General features: G+C 36.9%; 1 protein-coding gene across 2 annotated transcripts; it reads left to right on the top strand.

Moving 5' to 3' along the window:
- The first annotated feature begins 126 nt into the window (after positions 1 to 126).
- On the top strand, positions 127 to 11,787 carry LOC127968414 (importin-9). 2 transcript variants are annotated; one of them, XM_052569621.1, is made up of 24 exons: positions 127 to 397; positions 2,369 to 2,430; positions 2,511 to 2,597; positions 2,672 to 2,873; positions 2,967 to 3,055; positions 3,162 to 3,248; positions 3,775 to 3,894; positions 3,993 to 4,093; positions 4,545 to 4,603; positions 4,722 to 4,873; positions 4,951 to 5,049; positions 5,129 to 5,235; positions 5,830 to 5,969; positions 6,063 to 6,222; positions 6,773 to 6,999; positions 7,088 to 7,236; positions 7,310 to 7,438; positions 7,542 to 7,817; positions 8,759 to 8,925; positions 9,013 to 9,146; positions 9,230 to 9,349; positions 9,446 to 9,556; positions 10,992 to 11,068; positions 11,155 to 11,787. In XM_052569621.1, exons 1-24 carry the CDS (start codon positions 232 to 234, stop codon positions 11,263 to 11,265), a joined length of 3,132 nt encoding a protein of 1,043 aa, XP_052425581.1. In that variant the 5' UTR covers positions 127 to 231; the 3' UTR covers positions 11,266 to 11,787. The 2 variants fall into 2 exon arrangements, with proteins under 2 accessions (XP_052425581.1, XP_052425580.1); XM_052569620.1 differs by having other exon boundaries at positions 128 to 397; positions 6,060 to 6,222.
- The last annotated feature ends 556 nt before the right edge of the window (positions 11,788 to 12,343 follow it).

Genomic DNA, 12,343 nt, shown 5'->3' with positions numbered 1-12,343 from the left:
CATAAGGTGGCGACAAAGTTAAAAAAAGGCAGTTCAGTGTAGCTGTTCAACCTCCATTCCTGTGGATGGAGCCATTACCGTCAAGAAAGCGCCAATGATTTACGAATGGCATCATTTCGTCGTTTCATAGTCCCTCCCTGAACGTGCATTGGCGCGCTGTGTGTGCATCCTTCCGTCGGGTCCCCGGTCATCTCTCCGTTAGCCTCAGCAGTCAGTAAGACTGGCGAAAATATGGCGGGTATGAACGCGTCGGGTCCCGGCCCGGTTTCGACTCTCGACCAGGTGGATAAAGGACTGAAGGAGACTCTTATAGACGCGCTGAACGCCATTCTGTTGCCGGTGCAAGAAGTGCGTGCCGCGGCGGAGGAGCGCATTAAAGTATTGGAAGTGACGGAGGGTAAGAACTGACGCGAGATGCTGCCACAACATGCATGACATGAAGTGCAGATTTTTACACATGGGCTTCTTAGAGGATCGTTTTTCAATTTCGGATAAACCTTGGCTGGTTTTATGACGCGTGTCGATCGTGTTTAGCATTTATCTAGTCGCGGTGAATTTGTCAACACATCGGCTTGAATTGGGGGGTACAAGCATGTGCAGCCGAATCCAACATGTCCCCGCGTTTTCATTTGATTGATTTGAAGTCATCTGAAAAGATTCTAAGTGAGAAGTTCGGTTCTGTGGATCCGTATTCAGTTTCACTCTTAAGTTCACTAACATGATGGTAATTTAGTGTTGATAAATACGCGTCATCTTTGTGAGAATATTTAAGTTTTCAGCGAAGTTTGAGGGATAGTTCACCCCTCAAGAAAATAAAACGTTCTGTCATTTAACGTTACTCAAGCTCACGTGGTTCCAAATCTTATTAACTTTCATTGCATTATTTGTCATTTAAAATGACTGCGTATTCAAAACAGTACGAGGGCGAGTAAATGATGACACTTTTTGGGTGAGCTACCCCTTTAAGAGTTTCCAAAAGTTCGTTTTTGTACATAATTCTTTTTTTGCATGTTTCTCAGACTTCTTTAATTATGCTTTGTGAATAAAATAATAAAGCAACTCCTCATCCTATTTTGCCTTCATACTTCTATGCCAAAGCAGAGATTGTGACTTTGGTTTCTTGGAGAGTCCATAATACTAAGTCTGAGTACCCACTATAATCAAGGTTACATCACCCAGTATTTTTTAAACTTAAGATATTAATTAGTTGTTTTTTTTTTGTCTGTTTCGTCATCTTTTGGGGGGGGGGGAAAAGAAGAAAATGTTGTTTATGTGTCTAGATGTGAGTCAGTATCTTTGACCAAAGATAAAATGTGTAAATTTAAGAATCAGTCACTGCAAAAGCCATATGATTTAACAACATTCAAATGGAAGCAAATTATTTTTTTATACATTAGTTGATCTGTATTTTATTATATTCTCTTCATATTGAAGTATGTTCTTCATATTCTGAGAGTAAATGGTGCATTATTGTAGTGGAGCTATTGTTTTATTTTGTTATAGTTATGCTTTATTTATAGTTCTTTGATGATGTAATTATGAAGTGAATTTACTATTTAAAATAACTGTTTTCTATTTTCATATATTTTAAAATACAATTCCTGTGATGGCAAAGCTTTAAATGGCTTTGATCCTTCAGAAGTAATTCTAACTTGCTGATTTGGTGTTCCAGTTGCTTTTTTTTTTATTTTATTGACAATGTTGGTTGCCGCTTAATATTTTTGTGGAAACCAGGATGATATTTTATTTTTATTTGAGATTTTATTATGAATAGAAAGTTCAAAAGAACAACATTTACTTGGAGTAGAAATCTTATAACATAAATGTCTTTGTCACTTTTGATCAATTTAATGCATCCTAGCTGAATAAAAGTATTCTTTTTTTTTTTAAATGACCACAAATGTTTTGACCAGTTGTGTATTTGTGGGCCGACTGTACACTATATGTCTTTATGTTTAGAATGAAACCATGCCCACTTAAAGGTAGAAATGTCCTTGAAAATCAGTCGGTCCGTGTAACCCAGTGGGTCACTGGCTGTGGCCTCTCTTTCAGGGTGTTGGGTGTCAGCAGTAACATTGTCTTTTGGCCACCAGCCTCTCATTGAGCTAAATCCATGGATGATGAAAGATATGTCAGTGCTGTGTTGCTGTGAATCAAGCATACATTAGAAATGTTTTTTTTTTTTAATGTACTCTTCAGACTTGGCTTTTAATGCATTTGTGGTATCAGCTTGTTATTGTAAGTTAAACTGATTGTTGGTTGTTCTTTTAAACTAAACTAATCTTAACCTATATTAATCTATGAACAGTTTTGATTTGCTAATGGTTGTTGTGGCTGACTATGCAATATTATTTCACCTGTTTTGTAGAGTTTGGAGTTCACCTCGCAGAGCTCACTGTCGACCCACATGGAGCACTTGCTATACGCCAAGTAAGAATTCATATCAAAGCATAAATTAACATAAATTACGGTAATATTTAATTAATTTGTTTGCTATATGTCTCTTGTAGTTGGCCTCTGTGATTCTGAAACAGTATGTTGAGACACACTGGTGCGCCCAGTCAGAGAAATACAGGCCCCCAGAGACGACTGAATGGGTAAGAACTGCATAATTATGTCTGGATGTGACACTATCCGAGATAATTTGTTACCCGTATCCCTTTCTGTTCAGGCCAAAGCTGCAATCCGTGAGCTCCTGCCAAGTGGCTTGCGGGAGGCCATCAGTAAGGTGCGCTCCAGCGTGGCTTACGCCGTGTCAGCTATTGCACACTGGGACTGGCCTGAAGCTTGGCCTGGGCTCTTCAAGCTCCTCATGGACATGCTGGCCAGTGGGGATGTTAACGCTGTACACGGGGCCATGAGGGTCCTCACAGGTAATCACTCAGTCAGAATATCTAGACCTCTCTTCCTCACAGTTGCATCAAGTGACAGTGTTACTAAGCAACATATTTTTGTGCGTTTCATAGAATTTACCCGAGAGGTGACGGATGTACAGATGACAGATGTTGCACCTGTTATTTTGCCTCAAATGTACAAGATTTTTACCATGGCAGAGGTATTATACTCAGCTTAATAAAAACACAGTACAGTCCTTTCTTTTGAGACAATCATGTGTACTATATATCACTGACAAAAACAACGTTGTGTTGTTACTCTTGCAGGTTTACAGTATTCGCACTCGATCCAGAGCAGTTGAGATCTTTACCACGTGTGCCAATCTCATCTGTGCAATTGATGAAGTAGCAAAGGTAAAGTTTCAGTAAAATACTCTCGTTTATAGGTAAATCGGTAATTCTTTGGACAGTACACACATTAAAAATGTTACTTGTTTATAAAATGTATCAGGGTTACAAAAATATTAAGCCACGCAACTGTTTTCAGCATTAATAAAAAGTAATGTTCCCTGAACACAAAATCAGCATATTGGAATGATCTCTGAAGGATTCTGTGACACTGAAGGCTGATGGCCTCCTATATATATAAATTTATTTTTATTTTTTTCATTTTAAACTTCATAAATATTTCTTAGTATTACTGTATTTTATCATCAAATAAAAGCATTGTTGGTTAGTAAAGAGACTTTTTTTAAAAACATGCATCAACCCAACTCAAAAAAGGTTTTGAGCTGTATTTGTATAAAATTTTAATTCCACATTGTATGAATTAACCTAAATGAATAAATTTAGTAGAAATTGCGACTTCATAATACCCAATACTTTACAATAAATATTAAATGGGCTACTGACATTTTAAAACAGTCATGTTTGATTTTAGGGTGCTGCCAATACTCTAATCTTCCCGGTGGTGCAGCAGTTCACCGAGGCCTTCATACAGGCGCTGCAGATTCCAGATGGACCCACTTCAGACAGTGGCCTGAAGATGGAAGTACTAAAGGTGACTAGCTGTTGCATTGTGCAGAAAAATACTTTTTTTCCTTAGTGATGTAATGTTTCCTTAGATGAATGTAATTATCAATTGTTTTCCCTTCATAGGCAGTGACAGCCCTTGTGAAGAACTTCCCCAAACCCATGGTGTCCTCCATGCAACAGATTCTACCTATTGTATGGAACACCTTGACAGAAAGCGCCTCTTTATATCCATTCATTCATTGACAGCTTTTCCCACTTGTTTAAACTATCACCATTAGTGGAAAAGTTCACCCAAAGATGAAAATTGACTTATGCTCAAGCCATCGAAAGATGTAGATGAGTTTGTATATTTATAATAACAGATTTTGAGCATCACATCACTTGCACACCAATGAATCCACTCCAGTGTGAATGAGAGTCCACACTTACTGATAAAAACATCCACTTGACTACAGTCCATTAATTAACATCTTATAAGTTAAAAGCTGTGTGTTTATAATAAATACATCCAACGAGATATTTTTTGCTTGTAACTGTTCAGTTATAATATGAATCCATTGCCTTCTCCATCTTGGGTAAACTATTCCATTAATATCTCAGATCTTATTGCTGTTTTTGTCAGTGTCGGTAATATCAGTAAAACATTCAAAGTATTTTTTTTAACCAATCGTGTACTTATGTGAGAACTGAGGTCAACTACACGGAAGAAGTAGATGATCCGGTTGACTCTGATGGTATGTGCTACTATTTGTTTTTTTTTGTTGTTTTTTTTTTTTTTTGCAAGAATTGATCAAAGTCATTCAGATTGTTTTAGTAAGCATTGAGCTTTGTTAATTCATTGTTACGTCGCAGGTGAGGTTCTTGGCTTTGAGAACCTCGTCTTCAGCATCTTTGAGTTCGTCCACACACTGCTGGAAAACAAGAAGTTCAAGAGCACAGTGAAGAAAGCTCTACCAGAGCTCATATATTACATCATCCTCTACATGCAGATCACGGAGGATCAGGTTTGTGGGCGGGGTGAGTGCGTGTCATGTGACTTTTTTTCTAAAGCTTTATCACAACATTCTTATCCATCTCACAGATCAAGGTATGGACAGCCAATCCGCAACAGTTTGTTGAGGATGAGGATGATGATACATTCTCTTATTCGGTCCGGATATCGGCACAGGATCTGTTGCTGGTGAGAGCACAGAGAGTTTGTTTGTAGATGTTGAAATATTTTCCCTCTCTTATGTTCAATGTATGCTTTTGTCCATCAGGCTGTTGCTGCCGAGTTTCAGAACGAGAGCGCTGCTGCTTTAGCGGCGGCGGCAACTCGACACCTTCAGGAGGCAGAGCAAGCCAAGAACACAGGCAGTGAACACTGGTAAAGAGAGAAGACATCCTTTCTCTCAGTTAAACTTTCTTTTTCAGTGTGTTGCTTTACATCAGGGTTTTCCAAATGGGGATTGGTGAGGGAACTGCAGAGGCTTTTTGAATTGATGAATTGATGAAAAGCTAAATAATTGAAACAATCAAATTTGGTTGTGGAATTAATAGAAATAAAAATGAAACTGACGTATAGTTGTTTTACAAATTTGAATTTTAAAAAGTAAAGAAATTAATACTTAAATATAAGTAGAGTATCTTGCAGCCTATTATCGTTAAATTGATTTTTTTTTTTTTTTTTTTTTACCAGGCAATATTACAACAGAAATACATTTATATCTTCATTTTTATAGTCAATTAAAACAATATAATAATAAACCCGATATATGTGCGGTCCTATGTATAAATAAATGTATATAATAAGTATACATTTTGTCCAATATCAGAGAACCATAAAATGTGCTGTTAAATTGTTGAAGTATTAACTTTATCTCTGGTGGTAGTTCAAGTAAATATGTTATGTCTTAGGGGTTCGGCTGACAAAAAAGTTGTGTAACCCCTGCCTTACATTAGTATCTATATGGATATGCAGGTGGAAGGTGCATGAGGCTTGCATGCTGTCCCTGGGCTCAGTCAAGACCATCATCACTGAGAATGTAAAGAACGGTCGTGTGCAATTCGATATGCATGGATTCCTTGCCAGTGTCATCCTTGCAGACCTCAATTTACCAGGTAACTTTATTCTAGATTTTAATTTTGATCCTGCATCTGTATTTGGAGTGTAGACCTGAGGATCTGATCCCCATGTTATTCAATTCCCAGCAGCCTCTCCATTCCTCTTGGGTCGGGCCTTATGGGCAGCCAGTCGCTTTACTGCAGCGATGTCCCCAGAACTCATACAGCAGTTCCTTCAGGCGACTGTGAGTGGTCTGCATGAGAGCCAGCCACCCTCGGTCCGCATCTCTGCTGTGAGAGCCATCTGGGGGTAGGACTTTCTCCAGCTATATAATGGCTAACACTTTATTTCAAGGTGTCCTTGTTACATGTTACATGTACTTACTTACTATTGTAATAACAATAATGTATGAATAATTACATGTAAATAACCATAACTATATAGTAAGTACTTGTAGTTAATTAATATTGGTCAGTACTTAAATGTATAAGTACACTAACAAAGACACCTTGAAATAAAGTTATAACAAATAAAGTATAATGTAATATACTATTTGGGAAAAAAAATAGTCAATACACTTTGAGATGGGCTACTTCTAAGCAGGAATCTTGTGTGGTTTAAACTGAATAATGAACACAATTTAATTATTTTATATTCTGTATTCAATAACTCTGTGATTCATTGTCCTTTTTTTTAAATAATAAAGCAAGGATGGATTAAATTGATCTTAAATGACAGTAATGACCTTTACTAAAGCACAGTAAAGATTTCTATTTCAAATGAATATCATCGAAGAATCTTGAGATGAGTAACATGATGTCCACATAAATAGTGATCTCTCTGTATGTTTGTTTCACAGGTACTGTGATCAACTCAAGCTGTCCGAGAGCACTCACGTCCTGCAGCCCTTCCTTCCCAGTGTCTTGGAAGGGCTGGTGCAGCTCGCAGCTCAGTTCAGCTCTGAAGTTCTTACTTTAGTCATGGAGACCCTCTGTATTGTTTGCACCGTTGATCCAGCTTTCACCACGAGTGCTGAGAACAAGATCTGCCCACTCACTATTGCCGTCTTCCTTAAGTATAGTAATGGTAAGATCATTTTAAAGAGAATGGCTATTATTTTCTGTAATTTAAAAGATTACCCGCTTATCATGTTTTTTTTTTCCATTTTTGTTAGATCCTGTTGTAGCTTCTTTAGCGCAGGACGTCTTCAAGGAGCTTGCCCAGATTGAAGCCTGCCAAGGACCCATGCAAATGCGCCTCATTCCTACTCTTGTTAGCATTATGCAGGCACCGCCTGATAAAATCCCATCTGGCCTTTGTGCTGTAAGTTACACTTGTCAATTTGTTCTACTACTTACTGTATTCTGTAAGTAATACATATTTTTTGTTCTTACAGACATCCATAGATATCCTAACTACGGTTGTTCGTAACACTAAACCCCCATTGTCTGACATGCTTGTGTGCCAAGCATTTCCTGCAGTGGCCCAATGCACCCTCCGCACAGATGACAACACCACGATGCAGGTGACATTCTCGCAGAAATAAATGCGAAATGTATTTTCAGAGTCCTCATGTCAGTTGATATTTGACTCTCATCATCTCTGAATTTTACATTTTTATTTTTTAGAATGGTGGCGAATGCTTGAGGGCCTATGTGTCTGTGGCGCTGGAGCAGATTGCCCAGTGGCAAGATGAGCAAGGCCACAGTGGCCTGTGGTATGTCATGCAGGTTGTCAGTCAGCTCCTTGACCCCCGTACGTCTGAGTTCACCGCTGCTTTTGTTGGGCGCCTGGTGTCCACTCTCATTGCACGGGCTGGCACTCAGTTGGCTGACCAGCTGGACCAAATACTGCGTGCTATTCTCAGTAAGATGCAGCAGGCAGAGACCCTCAGTGTGATGCAGGTAGAGTTGAATTAATAACAGAGTTTCGGCCTAGGTACAGTACCACTGGAGCGATACAAAACTGATACCTAGGGGTTTTAAAACTAAGAACTACATATCAATTAAATGTTAACGCGGTAATTTGAACACTTACTGATTTTGGCATTATTACTTTTTCACGTTTTTTAATTAATTTTTTCAGTTTTCATTTATTTATTTTTTTTATCAAAACTAAATAACTTTGTCTTTTGTGTGTGTGCGTGTTTTGTTGCATTAATTTCATATGTGAAATAGGTCCTCTATCAAATTTGGTAGTCATTGTTATCAAGTTTGAAAACCTCTGCATTTGTCAAAAAGTAAGCAGGGTTTCCATTGGTCAATTTCAGGGAATTTAAAAATTGTATTTTCCAGGATCTAAAATTTAAAAATCATGGCAAAGACTATTTGTTAGAAATGTCAGCTATTCATTAAGCTTTACATGTTTAATTTAGTGAACTGATTTTGAGTCGTTTCTTTTCAGTAAATCACTCAAAGCAGTGGTCTGAATGATTCATAAACATATCCGCATGAATAATTTTGCACAAATTCCCATAATCCCAAAAGTGTAGACTAAATAAACACCTTGGGCAAATTATGAAATGAAACTAGAACTAGAAGTAGATAGTAACAATAATCAGTATCATTAATTAGTGATTCATTAGTAGTTAGCATGTTAGAACATTCAGTTTCACGTTAGCCATGAAAACAAAATGTGGGAAATGTCAGATATCACAGTGCTGAAATAATACTGCAGATATATGATGTAGCACAGGTAAAGAAATAACACGTAATAAGCTAAAAATAATAACTTTTTTCCCCCCTTGTTAAACATTAATTTTCTTGTACAACAGATAAGTCTGAATTGTGCTGTAGCTGCTGGCTCAAATAAGGTGTGTAATACATTCTCGCTCTTCATTTTACAGTCCCTGATCATGGTTTTCGCCCACCTGGTCCATTCCCAGTTGGAGCCTCTGCTAGAATTCCTATGCAGTCTTCCAGGCCCCACAGGGAAACCTGCCCTAGAGTTTGTCATGGCTGAGTGGATGAGTCGCCAACATCTGTTTTATGGCCAGTATGAAGGCAAAGTCAGGTGAGGGTTTCCAATCTCGTCCTTGTTGTGTCTGAAGAAATTGCACAGCTTCCATTTGAAATAACACTGTAATGGCTCTGTCCACAGTGCTGTTGCCTTGTGTAAACTTCTCCAGCATGGTCTGAATACAAATGACAAACGCCTCCAAGATATAGTCGTCAAAGGAGATGAACTATTTAATCCAGACGAGGGAATCTGCACACGTTCCAAATCAGCCAAGAGTGAGTTAATAATCTCTAAACTGCTAAATGATTGATTAATAATTGTTATTGTCTCCGATATCTGACTGAACTGTTTATCTTAGACCCACAGCGGTGGACCAACATTCCTTTGCTGGTAAAGATCTTTAAACTCATCGTCAATGAACTGTCTTCCGTGGTGGAGGCTAATGCAAATAGAGCAAATCCTGCAGATTGGAGCCAAGGTACTTGTGTGGTTGAACTCTTTACCCCTAGTATTAGTATTTATTGATGACGTTGAAGTGTGGAGCATTCTTAAGTTTTGAACATTTGTTTTGCAGACTCTGGTGGAATGTGGGATGATCTGGATGCGGATGAAGATGACGATGACGAGGAAGATGAAGGATTAGCAGGACAGCTATTGTCTGATCTCATTTCCTCGAACAAATATGGTGAAGACCCATAATACTAAAACGGTTTAATTTGCATTTGTCCGTTCTAATGTTACATATGCATTTGGCATCTAGAGTGACTTATTGTTACAAATTTTATTAATTCACACATTCCCAGGGAGTCAAACCTTTGTGCTGAGCATTGTTAAAAAGGGTCCTTGTACTTTTGCATCCATTCATTTACCCAAAAATTAAATACAGAAAATGTGTTTTCTTGTTTTGTGTTTCAAACACTGATAAATAGAATAAGCAGACACAAATTTGTTTTCATTATTCAAAATTCCAATGATAATAAGTTGTTTTTTTTTTTGTTTTTTTTTTATAAATGCTAAATTGAATTTCTAGCTTTTTTTATCATTTCTGTGAAGTACACTATATGTGCCCTCTCGCGCTGCTGTCATGGCTGCCGGTACCCTTATGAAAACCTTTGGCTTCATTTTTTTTATGATCTTGATATTTTTTTTACTCCTAAAAACATGTATGAAATACTCATTACATATTTCTTTGCAATTAACTGTATCCAGAGCCAGTTCTGTGGGAGTGCTAGAGGGAACGAAATGAAAGCAAGAGGATACTGACGAAACATATTTTCCAAACGCTCCAGTGTGTATTTGTGTAAAACTCAGGTTTAAATTTTCAACATGTTTTTGTTGCACTGATCAACGCATCCAAGCACTAACATTTTCTGTTGATTTGCAATGGATAAGTGTTTTAAGTTATAATCCACTCCACACCACAAATTTGTTCAATGCTGCACACTTGGGAGTCTCTTATTATAACAAAGAAAGTGTAACATGAGTTAAATAAGAGATTAATTGTGTAGAGCTTCATCGATTATAATGGAACTTTGTTAGATCGCGCTAAACTCAAATGAGTGACAGCTTTTCAGTTATTCTAAGGGAGTGCTCTTTGCTGTTTTTCTTGGCTATAGGCTAAGCCATTCAGAATTAGAAAAATCTGAAAAGAAGTCAATATTTTACTTTTTCAGACAGAATTTTGTGTACGGTTCTAATTTAAATTTTGGTTTTCAGCATAGCATATAAAAATACAACCGTTATTCTCTGTTTTCTTTTATTCGTCAGGAAAAAAAATGAAAAAATAATGGATGCAAAAGTACAAGGGCCATAAAGTTTGTCAACTTATTTTTGTATTATTTATTTACTATTGCAGTTTTTATTAACATTTACATTTTTCCCAGTATTCTTTTTAATTTACTTTTAATTGTTAGTACTTCAGATTTATTTCTAAATGTAAAAAAAAAATTTTTAATAGTTTAATGTTTTTGTGGCGGGCAGACATGCTGTTCTTTAAATGTTAGGATATTAGTAAAGTAAAATGACAAAAACATGAGTTAAACAGTGCACAATGCTTTCCATATTCACCACCTTGTCTTTACTACAAATGATCTATAACAATTATTTTAATTTCCCTCTAGACGATGATTATTATGAGGATGATGATGAGGAGGATCCAGACGCCCTGAAGGACCCCATTTATCAAATTGATCTTCAGGTAAGTTATTTGGAACCGTCTCAAGTATCACTGTAACCATACTTCATATCTTCACTGCTCCTGTCTCCCATGCTTTTTTTCCATAGGCATACCTGACAGATTTCCTTACCCAGTTTGCTCAGCAGCCTTGCTATAGCATGTTTTCAAGCCACTTGAATGAAGTAGAGGGAAGAGTCCTGCAGTCCATCGGTATATGACCTGTATCCCCCACCCAACATTGGCTCCTTGTCCTTTGTTTCCGTCTCTACCACTCAATCATCTTTTCTTCAAACTTAAACATTCGAGTGGACTCATAATGCCTTTCAGACAACCCTCTTGATCCACAACCCAAGAGAGGACTTAAAGGTTTACGTGCCTCTCCCTGTATTTTATTAAGGGAAGGAATAGACATTGATTCCCGGGATGTTATAAGAGCAGGGCATGAGGGGCAGCAGGACTGTGTGGGTACATTTGAATCAGATGTCAAAACACTACTGTGCTTTGATAGACCTGTCTAGTATGATGAAAAAAATTTTTTGCAAAGGGACTGGTAACAGTAAAGAAATGATTTAAAATGTCATCTATCCATCTGTACCTTCTCACTTTATTAAATCACAATGGTTACAAAATCTATCTGGGGAGGAAGGAAAAAGACTTCTGGCAGATGATGAATCTACACTTTGAAAAGAAGTTGGATCTGTTGGCGGCCTTATTAAAGTTATCCATGTTGTTTGTCATTACGTGGTCTCATGAGCCTGATCTTTATGGCTACACTGTTGGGTGAGCATGAAGAATAATATAGTGTTACCATAGTGATGCTACAATCTTATTAGCAGCATTGTCTTCATTGTGGCAAGAGAAGAATTTCATAATAAAAGACCTGTTAAGGTCTAAATTATAAGTGTCTACATTCAAAATTAAGTTTTTGGAGATTTAGACAACTTTTTGAAGAATTATAATTTTTTTATGAAAATGTTAGTGATTGCCATTGACATTTAACCGATTTAATTATGCACGTGCAAATAGCTATTTTAATTTGATATATTACATAAAAGATATATACATTATGCTACTAAGCATTGATTTGCTAAAAGATCTGGCCTCTTGTTTTCAAAAATAAATTTAAGAACTAAATTAAGATTTAGGAAAGATTTTAGGACTTCACTATTCAGTTATTTACAGAATTATTTGAAAGTGATTTCAATTATAAACTTTACTTAAGTTGAATATATTAATGATTTCAATTATAAACTTTACTGTTGTATATATTAAAACTAATTTAATTAGAAATGAACA

Source organism: Carassius gibelio, chromosome B11, assembly GCF_023724105.1.
Source record: "Carassius gibelio isolate Cgi1373 ecotype wild population from Czech Republic chromosome B11, carGib1.2-hapl.c, whole genome shotgun sequence".
NCBI classification, from domain to species: Eukaryota; Metazoa; Chordata; class Actinopteri; order Cypriniformes; family Cyprinidae; genus Carassius; species Carassius gibelio.
This window is presented reverse-complemented; position numbering and strand designations above follow the sequence as displayed.